General features: G+C 39.7%; 1 protein-coding gene across 1 annotated transcript in view; it reads right to left on the bottom strand.

The window, feature by feature from the left end:
- ANKS1B (ankyrin repeat and sterile alpha motif domain containing 1B) overlaps positions 1-19,933 on the bottom strand; it is a 1,383,364-nt gene that overhangs the window by 409,074 nt on the left and 954,357 nt on the right. The window contains exon 15 of the mRNA XM_030886113.2: positions 2,086-2,184. Within this exon, the coding sequence (XP_030741973.1) occupies positions 2,086-2,184 (99 nt within the window). The remainder of the gene's footprint in view (positions 1-2,085; positions 2,185-19,933) is intronic.

Here is a 19,933-nt window from a genome sequence, read left to right as displayed (position 1 = left end):
TCCATAGGAAGGAGTTATAATGCATCTGCGTACATGCCCTCCAATTTCACCTCACCTGAATTTTTCACCCTTTTAGTTCTTTTCTTAGAGTCCCCATTGTAGACAGACACAAGGTTAAGTGGCTTCCAGCAGAGGTCAAGTCTGTCCCCAAGAGCCTACAGAATAAATTTTAAATCTTTTAGCCTGGCACAAATGGACTCAATTTATCTTTCTGCTCTCTGTCTTCTTACAGCCCCCCTCCCACTTTTTTACTCACATTGGATTTTAATTCACAGTTTCACTAATTATTCCCTTAATAGGTGTAGCAATTCATTGCCTATTTTTATATGGTTGCTGCTGACCTCAGAAATGCCTTACCCTTGCCTTACCAATTAAAACCTGACATCTCTTGAGAGACCAGTGCTCAGATCCTACCCTCTTTCTTTAGTCTCCTCTGAATCCTTATCAGGAAACAGAAGGTCAACTCTGTTGCTAGGTAACGCACTGCTTACAATAAAAATGATGCCTGCTTGGTAAATTGCATCTGCACTGGGAGGATTTACACATGAACTATAAATATCTGATGGGGATAAGACACCTCTGGCTTCCATGAGTGTGGAGATGCTTGTCCCTAGGCAGAGCCCTTGTAGGAGACCTGGAGGCCAAGCCAAGGAAGTTGCTACAAGGGATAAGATAAGGGCCAGAAGGCTTCTGTATTAGTCTAGGTACTTTAGAGAAACAAATCCACAGCAACTCATGTATAAGAGAGTTTTATGTAAAGAAAGTGTGCATCACGAAAACATCCCAACCCAATGCTGCCCAAGCCAAGTCCAACATTAACCCATTAACCCAACACCAGTCCACAAAGTCCTCCACCTCACAAAACAGAGGCAATGATGCCGACTGCAGGAGGAAAGCTGAGTCGGTGAATGAATAAGCATCTCAGCACTAGCAGGGGTCTCCATACGGCTGCTCCAGCACCCAGGGCTGCATCGGGATAGGTCCATGTGGCTTCTCCTTGGGGATGTCTTGTAGGAAGTCAATCTTGCAAGCTGAAGCAGGGAACTGCTAAGGCAGCTGCACCCTGGTGCAACCATCACAAAACAAGAGACCTGAGAACTAGAAAGGCGAGGCTCACCACGCATTTATCCCTCCGTCTTTCAATTAGCCCCACATGTGATTATCGGCCAGGTTGGCACCATTAACTAACTCAGCTTCTAAGGTTGGGCAAGTCCCACACCCAATATAGATTCTGTCTTCTTTCTCCTTTAGAGTCACTGGAGCAACGTGGGCGGGGCTGACGTGTAGCAATGGCAAAGCTGCCATGGCCTGTTCTGGGTTCCATAGTACCCTCCAGAACTTCAAGTCCATCCACCACCTCAGAATAGGGTCTGATTCAGAAATTAGTTCCAATGAAGTCAGATTGAAATGGGGTTAGGTCCTAAACACAGGCATGGGTGTCCTTATAAGAAGATCAGGTGTAGACACGCAGGTGAAAAAAAGGCTGATGACAACAGAGGCAGTGAGGGGACGGATTCAGCTGAATGCCAAGGAAGACCCAGCACTGCAGGCAACCAGATGCTAAGAAGAAGTAAAGATGCAGTCTCCTATGGAGTCTTCATAAACGTCGGTTGTGTTAGCCCTGCCAATGTTCATACATGTGTTGCTGCAGCCCTGGAAACCAGCACAAACTCTAACCGACTCTGCTGGCAGGTGGTGTTTCCTGTGCTCGCAACAAGGTCAATCCTGAGTGACACAAATGGTGAAGCACTTGACTACTACGTGGACAGTTGGTTTTTTTGAACTCACCCACAGGTGCCTTGTGGGTGATCTGCTCCCCAAAGGTCAAAACCTCCACAACCTTATCGGGCATTCTCCTCCGCACACGTGGGTCCTCACAAGCTGGAATCCACGTGACATAGCTGAACCCCAATAGGTACATTCAGCACCTCGTGTTTCCCATTGTCGTTTTGTGAGTGGAACCTACGAAAATCTCTTCTTGGGCATTGCATCAATTGGTAGAAATGCTGTCCTAAATACGCTAATAGCCTTTGCATGACTAAGCTAAGAATTATACTAACAATTAGGTAATAAAACATTTCTTACCTTTGGAAGGAGCTGGATTGCCTGTAGAATTCTTTGTCTGTGCCCAGAATTAAGGATTCCAATTTCCAACAGATCCTGATCTTCCATAACATTGCTTCCCTGAAACAAAATCAGAAATGTTATATGTTGGTCCAGTCAATTTTACTGTAGGAAAAGAATAGTTGTCTTCACACAGAAGCAAACAAACAACAACAAAATTCCAACATGTTTAATTTTTCTAAGAAGAGACGGAGAATTATTCTTTTAATAGAATTGGTCACCTGTGACCTTGTTTCCCTTTTCACAAATACCTCTATGATTTTATGGTAGGATGGTCGACATTCATTCCTTTGACTTAAAATTCTATTCCTATAAACATATCATCACTTCTAGGAGGAGGTGCCAGTTAGGATTTATCGGTGCCTTAAACTTTAATGTGAAAGAATTGATCAACTTTTGTCCCCTTAGAACACATTTAGTGAGGGTGGGTGATATATAAATTGAAGTATACCAGGAAAGTTGGATGTGAGAATTCATAGTAAATATAAAGACATTGCTTGCAGACACCTGATCCAGATGTGGGGATATAACAATGAGTAATTTGCAGGTCCTTACTCATAGCTGCCTTCATTCCTTCCATTTCTAGAAAGGAAATGGCTTAAATGTGCCAGGGTGGTAGCCAGAGGGGATGCTTAGGAGACCAGAGGGGATCTGAGATAGGTTTTCACAAGAGAGAAAGTAAGATGCTCAGAACTTAGCAGACTTTTAAAAGAGTAAGGGCAAACTACAATGACCTATGGATAGGAAACACGGTGTACTTGGAAACATTGAGTTCTGAGATAAGTTGGAGAGAAGAGCAAAAGGTGAGGCTCTAAGATAAGCAGAGACCAGTGTATACAAATATTGTGTGCTGTGCTGAGGAATTTATACATCAACCCAAGTGCAAGGGGAAGCCAAGGGCAAGTTCTAAGGAAAGGCGCTACATGCTGAGATTCCAAATTTAGGAAGACCACTTGGGTTTCTGTGACGCTGTCTTCCTTTCGTTACCTCTAAGGTGAACCAGATGGTTTCTAAGGATCAATTCAGTCCTGCAGTTCTCCGATAACAACAGTTTAAGAAAAACAAACCTCTGATTAATATTTTAATACAGAACTTTATAGATTGCTTATTTTGTCTCTAAACTTTAGCCTTTCTGCATTGGTAACCTAAAATTCCCCCTTAAATATAGAGACATTTAGAGCAGCTCAAACAATTTTTTTCTTGACAGGCCAATCTGTGTCCTATTAATGTGACTAACAGAGCATTAATGCAATATAACACAAAAAACCATGTGATGCAGAATTCTTTTGTCATGGGAAATGATTGATGGTGGTGGACATTCAGAGCAAGGGAATGGATTCGGAAGGTAACCCTAGGTGCATGAAGCGTAGGGGAAGCTGCTGAAGTAGAGACGTTGTGGACTTGGACCAAGGAAATGGCAGGGGGACTCAGCGTGAAGAGGACGGATGTGAAAGCTATGAAGAAATTTAATTTGCTGATTGAATGCAAGAACTGATGGAGAAATGCAGAATGCGAACAGACTCCAGGCTCAGGTCATGGGGGGTGGGGGGGTGGGTCTTTGATGCCACGGTGATTAAGGAAGAGGAGCAAAGTAAGTTGTGTGGAGTAAAGTGAGAAGACTCTTTCCTTGGATGGGACAGAATGGGTGAATGCAAGCAATTAATATAGGCTACATTACAAAAGCAGAATTGAAGGTGATTAGCAGGATTCAAGCCACTCGTGAGGTATGATAGCCAGGGGTTTAAAATGGGCATTCAGCGGACACAAACCTTTCACCTACTCGTGGTATCCCTCCTGTGCCTAAGCTACACTGGCTGTCTCAGAGGACGCAGAACGATCAGGTATAAAGCAGCATGGTAATGAAAAGCCTAATGAAAACCAAATACAGCCAGTCTTGGCAAGATGCCACAGGAAACATTGCTCTCCAGAAATTACTCCATGCACACAATAGCGTGTGGCTAAGCATATAAATGACTCCATTTGGAGAAAGCGTTATTATTTTCAGAAATGGACCAGTGTGGCATGAGCTGGGTAGATGATATCACTTATACTCTTTGAGGGATTTTGCAAAAGGAGTCGCCTGTCTTTAAAAATCAAAAAGTGTATCCATTTTTGCCAGAACCTTACCAAGTTTTCCAAATGCTAAATTACCAGCCCATAACTTCTGCTAAAGGAAAATAGAGTAACTATTTCTCTGCACACCTGTAAAGCATACTAGGAGCCCACAGTCCTTATTAACAGCTTCCTGTAAGTAATTCTGAAAGTTTGATTTCAATGTTTGAGTTCTGTGATTATTTGAACAATAAAATTCTTCTGGAGTGCTAGGATTCTTCTAAACCAGCACTTCTCAAGCTGTAGGTTGCAACCCCTTTGGGGGTCAAACGACCCTTTCACACGGGTTGCCTGATTCATAACAGCAGCAAATTTACAGTGATGAAGTAGCAACAAAAATAATGTTATGGTTAGGGGTGGGGGGAGTCACCACAACATGAGGAATTGTATTAAAGGGTCGCGGCATTAGGAAGGTTGAGAACCACTGGTCTAAACCAACAGGATGCCCTCTCTACCTTCAGTAAAGAAAGAGGTTTCTTAAAGATTTGTTGGAGAGCTAGACATTTCTAAAGAAGATGTTCAGGGCACGGATCCTCCTGTCTTTGGGCAAATTTCTTAGCATACAGGATAATTACTGAATCCTTTTGAGAAATGAATGAAAATGATGGGGAGCCCAATTCAAATTGTAAGACTGTGCTCAAAGAGGAAAGGTGCTAATTGTAAAATGTAAAGAAAAGAATTCACTGTACCCCCTGAGGTAAGTTATTAGAATTTGTCTATTCCTTTTCTTTTGGAGATATCTATATCTATATATATCCCAGTGCATCATCCAGCCTGTCTTTCATCAAAACAGTACTGGGCTTGGAGTCTGAAGATGGGATTGGCTCTAAATGGATACATTTGATAAAGTCAAATAAGTTTCTATATCTCATGGTCCTCATCCATAACCTGAAAAAGTTTAATTCGGCTTTAAAATGCTGTAATTTTACATGCAGTTTTTGATTAATATAATTATATATAAGCACACAGATTGTATATTTTGAAACTATATTTTAATGGCTCACAAACTTGTTAAATTTAAGAAGCAATTATAGATAGAGAAATTCAAGAATGTGTTCTTTATTTTTGACAAACCATTCTTGGTAGTGTGAACTTCTAAAAAATTCCTTGTTAAAGGAAATTATGTTGTTATTATTAGTTATTGCTAAGTCAATTCTGACTCATAGTGACCCCATATGTGCAGGGTCGAGTGGCTTCTGAGAGTTTGCCAGCTGTGACCACTAGGTTTGTCTCCCAAGGCACCTTTGAGTGGGTTCGAATCACCAATCTTTGGGTCAGTAGTTGAGTGCTTAACCTTTTGTGTCACCCAGAAACTCCAAAGGAAATTCCAAAATAGCTTGGTTTTATCCTATTATTAACAATATCAAGTATTTCAAACCTTCCCCCTTTCTAAGCATTTCTTTTGCATTTGGGTAACAGTTACTTTTGCAAGGACAACAAACATCCCCATTTTCCCTGGGAGCTCGAATTTCTTCTCATATTATCACTTGCCTTCCCTAAATGATAGAGAATCACAGCTTAACTACATGCCCCACCCCCTCAATAAAAGCTGAGGATAAACTCCAGCTCCTTCCCTCTATACCCATTTTTCATACGCTGTCAGATCAAAGGCTTTTGGAGCAGAGCGTTAATGATGTCTGCCTTCTGCTTCACCACCTATCATGTTGCATTCTCTACTTTCTCACCTGACCTCTCCGGTAGACTTGTTGCTTTGACGCCCTCAGCACCCCTCAGCGCCCCTTGGGCTACAAACCACAAGGTCAGCAGCTCAAAAGCACCAGCCGCTCTGCAGGAGGAAGATGAGGTACTCCCATAAAGAGACACAGAGCCACTTCTATTCTCCCCTGTCCTATAGGGTCACTCTGAGTCGGCACTGATTCGATCAATGGCAGCGAGTGTGTTGTTCTGGTTTTATTGATGCATGGACTTTCTCTGACAAATGTAGAGAATGCCCTCTCTGTTGCCAAATCTAGTTGATACTTCTCAGTTCTTATTTTACTGGATCCCTTGCCAACACTTGCCTCTTTTAACACTCCCTTTCTTTTTGAACCATCTCTTAGCTACTACTGTCTGTTGGTATTACTTTTTCTTTTTGATCTCTCCTTTTGACTGTCCAAAGTGACATTTTCTAGCATGATTCTTCATGTACAACAGCCAATATGTAGTTGATCCAGAATCGTTGGTCTAAACATGCCTCTCAAGCTCCAGAATCATGGACGAACTGATCCTGTGACATCTCCACCTGGCGCCTGCACTTACATCATAAGCTACAGATGGAGCTCAGTAAGACAACAGCAAAAAAACCATGGCAACAAAAGAACAGAAAACTTTATTAACAAAAGATGTCAAAATATGAAGCTCCTGTTTCTTGGCATATTCTATGTTTATAATACACTTCCGAAGAGAGAACTTCCCTTTCTCTATCCCTTCCCTGAAGATTTCTGTGCTCTTCAATTCGAATCAAGCCAAAATGACAGTGTTGGTATTTTTGAAGGGACTCAAATCATACTCTTTGTTACTATTTGTTGAGTTTGGGGAACAAAACCAAATCGGAAGGGGCATGATCAGGACTCTCTGGCAGATTCGGTAAGGTTTCTGCATGGAATTCCCATGGGACAGTCTTTGCTAGTCTTGTGAATGAGCAGCTGCACTATCATGATAGAGTAAACACAGTTCCTCAGCATACTATTCCTGGCCTTTTTCTCACCAATGCAGTTTTCAGTTTTCCTAAAAGATCTTCCTGATAAGTCCCCATAGTCATCCAGTGTCTTTTGAGAAAATCTATCAGGACTATTCGCTTGGGAATCTCAAATATCAGTCACCATAATCATATGATCTGATCTTTCCACCAAGAATTTAAATGGCCTAGCATATCCCCTAAGAAGCCACTGTTCTGATTGAAACTTGTTGTCTGGATCATATTGGTAAATCCTAGACTTGTCTCTCATTATGATTCATTCCAGAATAGCATCTTCTTTAGCTTTGATCTTGCTTAAAGGGCTGATGTAAAGGTCGGCTGATCTTCACAGGACACTTTTAGAACCCATTGAATCGAAAGCTTGCTTAGACAAGATGTTTGTTTAAATAGAAAACATGAAACCATGTGGAATTCCAACTTCAGTAGCGATCACTAGTCCATGCTAATTCTATCGTCTTCTTCCAGTTTCTGCGTGGCAGTCACAGTTTCTCTATTTGTTGAAGTTGATCGTTTTCCTTCTATTGACTCATTTTGAAGTCTTCTCAACCTCCTTCAAAGCACTTGAAACATACAGAAACTGGTGCTATGTGTTGCAGCATTCCTGTAAGCTTGTTGTAAAGTTCAATGATTTGGAAAGGTGCCCACATAAGTTTTGTTAAATTTTTTTATATTAGCCTTGTATTATCAAAATTATTTTCATCCCTGGCACAAAATGTATCCTCCTTTTGGAAGGCACCATAATCAGTCTAAGATAAGTGTTTAACCAAGAGAATTTGTCTTCAGCCAGCCCCTGATAGCAGAGGCATGATTAACCATGTGTTATGTGGAATACACCTGCACATGTTTGACCTGGAGCCCCAGTAATAATGCCTTTTGACTTACCCTTGTACATTCAAAATTAAACCCATCATCTCACCTGATTAATATTCTTTCTCATGGACTCCAGTCCTAATCAATCCTGGTACTAGAATCAATTATGGAAGTGATGAGGCCAGATATTTGGGAATACAATTCTAGGCTCTTCTCTCATCCCCATTTTTTCTCAAGGAATCAGCCACCAAGTTAAAATATTTATGTCTCCCAAGTGTCTCTTGAATAAGCCTCTCCCTCCCCACCTCACTGACACTACTTCATATCAAGTCTCATGGCCTGTTCACTATAATACGGCAGCATCAACACAACGAATATCCCTTTTCTACTTTGCCCCTTTCCTGTGTCTCCTTGACACTGCCACCACAGTCACCTAACTAAACTGTTAGTCTCCCCATAATTATTCCGCTGATTAAAAATCCATCAAGGCTTTCAAATGTCCTGAGAATACAACTGTCACAAAGTTGAGCAAAGTAGGAAGGGATGAATCAACGCACAGATATCAGTTTTATTTTCATAATTGTGCTTCACACAATCTGAGAAAGAATTTAATACAATTCCATTTTCAATGACATTTAAAAGAATAAAACACACACAAAGACACTTAGAAGTTAAACAAACAAACACTTGTACAGTGAAAACTAGAAAACACGGCTGAAAGATATTAAAGAAGAACCAAAATAAATGGACACATATCAAGCATTTAGGGATTAGAAGATTTCATGTTATGAAGATGGTACTAATACCCAAAGTGAAATATGGATTCAACACACTCCCTCTAGAAATCCCAACTAACTTCCTCCTCCCTCCTCACAAATGGAAAAGTCAATCAAAAAGTCAATCAATAGATATTCTTTAAGAGTGATAAGCACATCTTATTGGCAATTCAAGTCAAGATGGGGTGACTGGGGCATAAATATCTCAGAGAAGATGATTACACTTCTGTTGATGGGTCAAAAAGGTGGAGCAACCTCCTACTGGTAAAACACACTTAAAAGTAATTATACAGAACCTGAGGGGAGAATATGTCAGGTACTATGTTCCTAATTAGACACTTTTGATTTCGTTTCTATCCAGCCCTTGGTGACGTAAGCCACGTGCTACAGACCCTGGGACTAAAGCCTGTCCCTTCAAGGTACACAGCACAGCTCAGAGGCTTACAAAGGATTGAATGTGGAAGCCCACTAAGAAACCTGGGCTTTACCTCAAACTCACCTGTAGGAGTTTTAGGGGCCGCCATACTCCTTTGAAACACTCTCAGGTGAGAAGCAGCAGCTGACTGCTATCACAAGTTGATATTGGACTTTGGTTTGAATTCCTTGCTTGGAGAGTGTCTAACGAATGGTGGCCTGGGACTATCACATATTTAGTATTGAATGCCTTCTTTGTTTTCTTATGACATATATTAGTCTGGTAGGCCTCGTTCTGCCCTTGTGCACGAGTGCTATTGAACGTTTTCCCCTATCACTAACCCACCTTGTTCATATACATAGCATCCAGTCACTTAAGAGTTAATTTGTACAACTCAACAATTCCTGTATCACTGTCGGAAGCCAGCCTATCCTTGTACACTTACTTTTCTCAACAATGTTTTAAATTTTATATCATTGGCTAAATTAGTGACACTATGAATAGAATTACCTTATGGCCCAGGGGGATAATTTATAGTATTCTCTATCATAAAATCATAATGCTGTCTGTAAAGTGAACCAGACACATATAAACCATAGATATATAAATAGATTTTAGGCTTGCATTTAATTCTAGCTCCAATCTAAGAATAATTAGTTCTTATGATATGGCCCTACTCAATCCTGATCCTCATGAAAAGATCGTTGAAGCTATGCGTGCTACAGCAAAATGTAGTGAGGAAACCAGATGGCACTTCCTTAACAGAAAGAATAATGTCCGGTTCTTAAAGGCTGTCTTAAAACAAGCAGCCATCAGAGTGAGACATCAACCAAGTCCACATGGAAGAAACACACCAGCCTATGTGATCCAAGGATGCAAATAATAAAATCCCAATCCAAAGGAGAGAATGATATCTAGCTTAAATTATGAACACCTGGGTGACAAAAGGCTAAGTATGACAGCGGAAACCCAAATCGATTTGCAGGGTCCCCATGTGCATTACGCCTGCAAAGAATTCCCTCGGACCAAAGTCCAGGGATGAGAATAGCCTTGTTATCAAAGGGAATTCTAAAGTCCATTATAGAAAATGCATGTAGATTAAAATGTAACGCCTTTATCATTTGATCTCCATTATGACACTTTTAAAGTTGTTTCAGTTTTAATATTTTCTGCTTTCCTTTTGATTGAAGTTTTCTATGTTTTCTTTAGTCATTGTTATTGGATTTTTTGGGTCAGATGCCTGTTTGTGTTTTGTGTAATTTTCTGTATATGAAATCCAGGATAGGTGTGTGTGTGTGTGTATAATTAACAATTACCTATGGGTGTGGCAGGGGAGGATGGGGGGAAATGAGGAGCTAATAACCATGGGTAAGTGAAGAAAATGCTCTGAAATTGATTATGGTGATGTTTGAACAACTCTTCTTAATACAAGTGAATGGTTAAATATTATGATATGTGAAGTAAAATCCAATTACACTTTTATTTAATTAAACTTTTTAAAAAATGGAAAAGTCAATTCACAAATTCATGTGGAACAGCAAGGGATGCTGAATAACCAAATAAAACATTGAAAAAGGAGAACAGAGTAGGAGGACTCATACTTTCTGATCTCAAAACTTACTTTAAAGCCACAGTAATCAAACCAGCTGCATACTGGTCTGATAATAGGACACAGATCAATAGAATAGACTTGAAACTGCAGTAATAAAATCTATACGTTTATTACCATTGATTCATAGAAAAGGTGACAATCCATTCAATGGGGGAAAGAACAGTCTCTTCAATAAATGGTACTGGAGCAAACGATTAACTGAAGATGAATATGAATTCGTACCTCACAGCACATGTGAAAAAGTAACTCAAAATAGAGAGATGACCTAAATACAAAAGTGAAAAACACAAAATTCTTAGAAAATAACATGGGGTAAAAGGCTTTCTACTGCTGTAAAGAGCTATAGTCTCAGAAATGCACAGGGACAGTTCTACCTTGTCTTTTAGGGTCACTGTGAGTCAGCATCAACTCAATGGCAGTGAAGTTTTTATTATTTTTGACAATGGATCCTAGATATGATACAAAAAGCATAAGCAACAATAGATAAGACAGATCAATTGTGCTTCATCAATATGAACACTTTTGTACATCAAAAGCCTTTATTGGGCTAAGAAGCAAGACTGGCAGCAGGGAATGCCTGGTGGAAGAATGAAAAGCAACGTCACACTGTGAGGACGTCAATCAGTGAGGGGACAAGATGTGAACGGAAAACTCACCTCTGGAGACCTTGACTCAATTCACAATAAAACTTTTTTTTATATTAAATTTGTTTTTTATGGTAGAGCACACATTTTATTAAAGAGAAGAGACAACCTACAGAATCAGAGATTATATTTTATAACTATATATCCAGAATATATGCATAACTCTTATAACCCAACAACTAAAGATAAGACACACTATTTTATGGTATTATTTGCCTGGGCTCTTTCGTGGCTTAGCCAGTGTGTCTTTGTCTGCTTGGTAACTCCTAATCGCCATCAGTTGTAAGAACTCTAACTTAAACTCTCCCTTGCAGAGTTAGGCACTTCGATGTTTCCACTGTGTCTTGCATATGTCTATCTCCAACAGAGCAACTATCACACTGATTGAGGTCACTTTTCCTCACTTGCCTATGAGTTTCTCAAGGGTAAGGTATCTTCAATCCCTTGCACAAAAGGGAGGGCATGCAACAAATATTTGCAAGAGGGAGTAATGGATTCAAGATTCTCCAAAACATAATTACATATAACTCTTCCCCCATTATTGACTTACAGTCATACTATATGAATTCTTATGTTCCTAATCTACTCTCCATTTTCCCATTCTTCCTCCCAGCCCAACTCAATGATTACTTCTGAAGTCTTTCCAGGCTTCTTGCTCACAACTCTTCCTCTAGAATCTATTATCTCTTTAGGTTATTATTCCTCTTTCACGTCATTAAGATATTTTTGCTTTGTGGTTTTTGTTTTTTTTTTTGCTTTGTGTTTTAATTGCTTTTCTGTTTTATCCCTTTTACCTACATGTAAGCATTTTTTGGTTACTATTATTTATTTTTAAAGCTATTAATCTTTATCTTAAATGATTTATTGACTTACAATGAGTAGTGAGAGAGATTGAAGATGTTAGTATAACATTCTTAGGGAAGTCTTTTTGTCCTCAAAACCGTTTTTTTGGGAGCTAATACAGATATCATATCATTGTTGTTCAATCACATCAAGCAATCTTGTACCATTGCTACCACAGCCAGTTTCCAAACCTTCTCTTCCTTCTTAAACTCCTTGATAGCTATCCCCTTTACCACCACCCCCCAGCTGCCCACTCCCCCAACAACCATTATTCTATTTGTTGTCTCTCTAGGTTAATCAATCCTGGGTTTCATATACTGAAAAACAGAAAAATATTTAACAAAAACTCAAGAGGGTCACCCCAAGCAACAAAATATATATGAGATAAACCCCAATATTAAAAACAAAAACAACACAGAGAATATTGAAAGTCAGATCAGACCCAACGTGCATCAGAGTGGGGATCAACTGATAAAGTTTTAACCATTCAAGTCAGGTTTATTATATTGATCTCCTATAGCCATCTCTCTAATGCTCGCTCTTTGTAACCAGTTTCTTCCCATCTCTCTATTATGGACAGAGGGGAATCACTAGAGGTTTATTTCTTGTGTAGATCTCACAAATGTATCTTGGACACCTACTATCATCAATAGCCTTCTGCAAACCAGAATCTCACAATTTAGGCTCTGATACCATTCCCTCTTTTGGTTTCAGACGATATGATTTACAACCTGCTGTTCACTGATGTTGGTGCTTCTTCCATGGAACTGTAGTGTTGGGAGCCAGTATCATGGACTGCCAACAGAACAAGCAAGCATGTCTTGGAAGAAGTACAGACAGAATTCTCCTTAGAGGCCAGGTTGATGAGACTTCATCTTACAAGCTTTGGGCTTATTATTAGGAGACACCAGTCCCTGGAGAAGGACATCATGCTTATTAAAGTGAGGGGTAGTGAAAAAGAGGGAGGCCCTCAAGGAGATGGATGGACACAGTGGCCGTAACAAAGGGCACAAACAGAAGGACAATTGTGGGGATGGCACAGAACCCCGCAGGGTTTCTTCTGTCGTACACATGGCCACTGCGAGTCTCAACCGACTTTATAGCACTTAACAACGACAACAATATAGGAACACTGAAACAGAGGTATATGGATTACCAAAATGCTAAATTTTTGTCAAGGGAAGTAGAACCTCACAACTTCTGACTCAAATGAGAAATCATTACAAGGATATCATGTGGAAGCCAAACTATCAAATTGTCCTGTTGAGTATGAAGTTTTATGTCCCTTTAATTTTGTGTGCCTTTCCTATATCTTTCTTTTTAAATTCTATGATCTCACTCATCTCTGTAGCATATTTAGGAAGCTGCACTAATAAGAAATAGCAGTAATGACTGTAAGTGGTAGATTTCTTGGGGAAGTAGTGGTTTAGTTCTAGAATTTTCACTTCCCATGCAGAAGGCCTGCTTTACTTTCTGGTCAATTCACCTTATGCTTAGTGACCACTTATCTGTCAGTTCAAAGTTTCCAATAGGATGCCTAACAAGTTTCAGTGGACTTTCCACGAGAAGACAGACTGCGATGAAAATCCTGGTGATCTACTTCCTGCAACCAACCAATGAATCTAATATACTATATATATACTCGTGTATATGCTGAGTTTTTCAGCACATTTTTAATGCAGTTTTTGTGGTAAATTAAGTGCCTCGGCTGATACTCGGGTCGGCTTATACTTGAGTATATAGGTAATCATGGCCATAATACAGGACAAGGCAGCATTTGTTTCCATTGTGCCTGGGAACTTTGTACTGGGTTAGTTGACACAATGGCAGCTAACAATGACTAATAAGCATCTTTCTCTTTCTATAGGCCATCAAAATCATGAATTCCTTTCTTTTATATTTAGCCTATTTTTGGTTACTTATCATATACATGTACCAAAAAGAACCAGTCAGTCAACATATCACCATTTCAGGAGGTAGGATATGAGCAAGAATGATGCTGAAGGAAGAAGTCCACGCTGCATTGAAAGCATTAGCCAACACAAGGCTCCAAGGGTTGAGCCATTTGATAACTCAATCAAATGGGATACCATTTGATATGTTTCATATATTTTTGGTCAATAGATTTCATTGATCAATATATTTGATATATTTCAACACGCTGAAGAAACACTGGAAGTACTTACTAGTCTATGCCAGGAAATTTGGAAGACAGCTACTTGACCAAATGACTGGAAGAGAACCATTCTTGTGCCTATTCCAAAGAAAGGTGACCCAATGGAATGCTCAAACTATTGAATGATATCATTGATATCATTCAGTAATAAGACAGGGAGATGCCAGAGATTTAGGCCAGATTCAGAAGAGTATATGGAACAAGGGATAACATTACTGATATCAGATAGAGCTTGGCTCAAAGAAGAAAATACTAGGAAAATGTTTATTTGTGTTCTAATGGCTATGCAAAGGCATTAGACTGTGTGAATCATAACAAACTATGGATAACCTTGAGGAGAACGGGAATTGCAGAACACTTCATTGTGCTCCTGTGGAACCTCTTGTGGATTGAGGCACTTATGTGAAGACAACAAAGGAATACTACCCGTTTTAAAATCAGGAAAGGTGTGCGTCAGGGTTCTATCTATTATGCTTCGTCAATCTCTATGCTGAGCAAACCATCAGAGAAATTGAATTCTATGAAGAAGAATGTGGCATCAGGATTGGAGGAAGGCTTATTACAACCCGAGATATGCAGATGACACAACCTTGCTTGCTGAAATTGAGGAAGACCTGACGCACTTACTGATGAAGATCAAAGACAGCAGCCTTCAGTATGGATTAAGACCTTCAGTATGGATTAAGACCTTCAGTATGGATTAAGACTCGATGTAAAGAAGACCCAAATCCTCACAACTAGACCAATAGCTATCATCATGGTAAATGGAGAAACGGTTGAACTTGCCAAGGATTAGTCTTGCTTGGATTCACAGTCAATGTTCATGGAAGCAGCAGTCAAGAGATCACAAGTCATATTGCATTAAGTAAATCTGGTGCAAAAGACTTCCTTAAAGTATTGAAAAGCAAGGATGATACTTTGAGGACTAAGGTGTACCTGACCCAAACTGTGGTGATTTCTGTTGCTCCGTATGCACATGAAAGCTGGACATGGACTAAGGAAGATGGAGGAAGAACTGATGCACTTGAATTTGGTCCTGGAGAACATTGAAAGTACCATGGACTGGGAAATGGTAAACTGATCTGTCTTGGAGGAAGTGAGTCCAGAGGGCTCTTCAGAGGCACGGATGGTGAGACGTGTCTTACATACTTTGGATGTGTTGTAAGGAGAGACAAGTCTCTGGAGAAGGATATCATGTTTGGTAAAGTCATGGGGCAGTGAAAAAGGGGAAGGCCCTAGACAAGATGGGCAGACACAGAGGCAGTAATAATGGGCTGAAGCATGGGAACAATTGTGAGCATGGCATAGGACTATCCAGTGTTGTGTTCTGTTGAGCATAGGGTCACGATGGGTCGGATCACACTAGATGGCATCTAACAACAACAACAATGTCTTGGACAAACAAGGACCTATTCTGCCGAGAGAGAGGGTTTAAGAATGTTCTAGAGTTGAAGTTGTCTAAACATAGAACTTACTAGCAACACATGCCTGTTTAAGTAAATAACTTTACACAAACTTAAAAATTCACTTCCTACGTAACCGTAGCCACATTTCAAGCTTTCACTGTTTCCTTGTGGTTGTTGGCTATTTGACCATCTAACTTCATTTCCATTATTGTAAATTTTCCTATCAGACAGTACCATAGTATAGACAATGAAACTATAGTCCAATGACACCAATGAGCCAACATGAAGAAGTACCAGAATCAAATCAGAAAATAAGGAATACTTGCTGGTCATTCTATTCATCAAAATGTATACATATTATATTTAAGATCTTTAGCAAAACTCCTTCCAAATTTTTAGCCATCAGAACTAATTAGAAGCTTATTTCATTTAGTGACTAGGAATCTATGCTATGTAAGGACAAGTTTAAGATAAACTGTTGATTATTTTCTAAACTTCTAACCAGGCCTATTGCAGGAGACATGTAAGGGCTAATGATTAGAGGCCAAGTTTAGTTAGTGACGTACGAGAAGGATGGAAGACCCGAGGCAGTGATTTTAGAGAAGCTGTTCTTATCCTAATAAGAAGTTTCTAAATGTACTTGACACATTGGAGGGATGTATGGATTGTGATATGAGATGTAACAGTCCTCAATACAAGTACTTAAAAAAAAAAAGGAAGACATTTCTAATCCTAGGGGTTTTTTTATATCTTAAAAAAAAAAGAGTCCTCTAGTATTGTTTTATGAACTAATTGCTCAGAGCTGTATTGGATTTCTTTCAGCTGTGATAAACTAGTAAGATGATAAAATATAGTAACAAGCAGTGTTTTATATTTTATGATCTAAGTTAAATATAAAAGCTTTTTATTGGGAACATTTCTAAAAATTATCTGTACTTATTGTGTCTTTCACAATTCCAACTTGAAGAGTTCTCCTAGTTTCATAACTTTGGTGCTGATTCATCATCATTTAGAAGCTTTTTCTACATATTGCATATTACATTAAAAGTCAAGCAAACAGGCTTAAGGATTTTAGAGAACTGGTTTCTTCTAAATATAAGTTTGAGATGGATAGTATTTATTCTGACTCTTCATTTTAATCCTAGACTGAAAAGAAACTCAAGAAGAGATGGTTGATTGGGGAAAATTGCTTTTGTCCTATAATTAACCAAATTAGATTCTTTCCCACAATTTGTGTGCCCTTAAATATTGAAAATAGAATACTTGTATAATAGAGTGACACCACAATTTTATAAGCCCACACAAGGAAAAACACGTATTTAAAAAGAATTCTTAATATAATACTTTTTTTATACAGCAAACATAACATGGTGGTATGAACATACACATGATTTTCTTGGGATTACAATGCTACCCTTCGACTTCTGTATAAGCTTCAAGTTATTTTGATATAAATTTATAACTAAATCCAGCGCCCATCTTTTCTGCATGGTTATGATAATAAATATTGTGCTAAATACCAGATTTATAATTTTATCAGTGTTAGAACAAAGTTTTATTTAGTTTATCTTACTTCCCTAAATGATCAGAGAATGGATGATGTGCTTCTTCCCACCGTATTTCTCTCTTATGCTAATGAAATGGCAGTCAGACAAACTTTTGTTGTGTAGATAGTCTCTGGGTCACCCAAGTCCAACTTAAAGACAATTCTTATTTGCCCTTTAATGTTATGCAAAGTTGCCCTCATTTTAAAACAAAGAAACCAACCCCTACTCAAACAAATTTTTCATCACTAGAACCCTCATTTGTTGTTTGTGAAGCTTTTAAATAATTGAAAAAGGCTTCCAGCCTTTCCTTGCACTAAAGTAAGGCTAATTAAAAGAACCTCATGCATCTGCTCTGACTTAGCTACAAATTTGATTTCAAGACACACTTAGGATTGGATCTCATTCCTAATCCATCAACTACCCATACATTTTCTACCTCTCTCCCCCAATCCTTCATTTGAATGCATTATGCTTAGTATAATGCAACCCTTGTTCATAATTTAACTAAATTATCACATTGATAGTGTGTGAAGAAAGTTCTCTGGATTCTGCAGACCCCAAGGGTTATGGTTTCAAATAACTGTAACATGATGTAGCGATAACAGACAGCATCGACATAGTTTAATAAATTAAAATAAACCAAAGCTTTGGCTTATTGTTTAAGATTAGCAGATAACAGCTAACCAAATGACAATGACTTTTATACATCACCTATTTTCCCCTTGACTTTTCATGTCTACTTCCTCTTGAGAAACATCTGCTCTCAAGACACCGAGAGAGAAAATTTAAGTAATCACATGTTGATTTATCAGAATATTAATGTGTTTAGTTATGCCATAAGTCATAATTATGAATCCTTGGGGGCATTTAGAATAGTGCATACTTATAAAGACTGGAAAGTCATTTAGATAGTAATTTGTACTGACTTTGGTCAGAAATTTAACAGCTGTAATAGAGAGCTTATTTTTCATTTTTAAGGGTATTTTTCCTTTAAAGATCCAGAGTTCCTTCAAATAAAAAGAAGAGTTGAGGTGAGCTGAGTTTATTTGCATGTTATTACTTTCCTCTAGGTACATACATACAGCTTATGCGACTCCAGCAGTCCTCTTTAGATTCTTAGCAGCTGGTGTGAGTGTGAACTAAATTGAACGCTCACAGAGGTTTTATTCTGTGCCAGGCGCCGTTCTCATTGCTGTACACATAAGAACTTGGCTCATCTTCACCACAACACGATGAGGTAGGTACTATTGTTACTCTTTCGTTTTACAAATGACTGAACCCCGGCCCACAGTTCTTAAGCAAGAAATTGTATTACCCCCCCAGTGGGGTTCATGTAATTGACAAAAAGGTTCAGTACAAAATATGGCTATGCCTACGCCATTTAAATTTTCCTTTAGAGCTACGTCAAAGTCATGTTTGAAGCTAGCCTTTCGACATGCTTTATCCTTGAGTCCGCCGCATCTGAAAAACAGAGTCCCCTTCTGTGGAGGAGAATTTGGGAAGCTGTCTGACCTGTCCTCCCCTCTTCTGCTTCAGTTCCTTTGCTCGCTGAATCATGGAATCTGGGTTGGCAGGGACCTGGGGGTACTTCTAGTCCCAGCATTCCACAGCTAAGGACAAAGCTTCAGCTCCTCTCTCGCATTTGAAGCATGGTGTCAGCTGGGTTCTACCATCCCCAAAGGGGTAGAAAGGATATCCTACGCTTTCAATGGTCTTTCCCAGCTGGTGAGTCTGCGCAGGGGTGGGATGCCGCGGGGAGACCCTTTCATCCTCCTCTGTGGGCTCCCACTGTGCTGCAGACTGAGTGTGGCAGGAGAGCTGTTAGAAGACCATGCCAGAAACGGAGATGAAGAGATGAAAGGCAAACAGTTAGCAGCTGTCCTGTGTCCTTTTCCAATCACAAGCTGTGAATGAATAATAATAATTAAAGAAACCCTCCCAGGCTGGACATAATCTTGGCAGGTATTGAAGTTTTGGTCTTCTAGCTCATATCTGAACATTTCCCGGGGCTTCGCAAGAGAAAAGTGAGCAGTGATTTGGGTCGTCTGGACACCCTGCTCATCACAAAAGAGGAAGATGGCACCTGTGTATCGACATATGGCTCCTGTTCCAAATGGGCTCTCACTGGTGATCAAGAGCTTCAAAAATGAGTAGTCCTCTGTGGAGAAGTAAGGATAATTCACTTCTATGTACTGCCACCTCTGCTCTCTGGTGACACAGATGCTACTAACCCCCAAAGGATGGTTGTCTTCTAAACCCACCTAGTGGCTCTGTAGGAGAACTGTTGCTTCTGTACTGATAAATGCTCCCTGCCACCCCCACCCACTAAATGATCCCAATTCTACCTTGCAAGTCTGGCTAGAGGGTGTACACCGGTACAGATAGGAACTGGAAACACAGGGAATCCAGGGCGGATGATCCCTTCAAGACCATTGGTCTCTTCAGGACCCTTCCGGTGTGAGTAGTGATACTGGGAGGGTAGAGGGAGGGGAAACCGATTACAAGGAGCTACATGTGACCTCCTCCCTGGGGGATGGACAATAGAAAAGTGGGTGAAGGGAGACGTCGGACAGGGCAAGATATGACAAAATAATAATTTATAAATTATCAAGGGTTCATGAGTGAGGGGGGAGCGGGGAGGGAGTCCAGGAGTTGATGCCAAGGGCTTAAATGGAGAGCAAATATTTTGAGAATGATGAGGGCAATGAATGTACAAATGTGCCTTACACATTTGATGTATGGATGGATTGTGATAAGAGTTGTATGAGCC

The sequence above is a fragment of the Echinops telfairi genome, unplaced genomic scaffold (assembly GCF_000313985.2).
Source record: "Echinops telfairi isolate 266 unplaced genomic scaffold, ASM31398v2 ScPeMD7_2;HRSCAF=8, whole genome shotgun sequence".
Lineage (NCBI taxonomy): Eukaryota > Metazoa > Chordata > Mammalia > Afrosoricida > Tenrecidae > Echinops > Echinops telfairi.
This window is presented reverse-complemented; position numbering and strand designations above follow the sequence as displayed.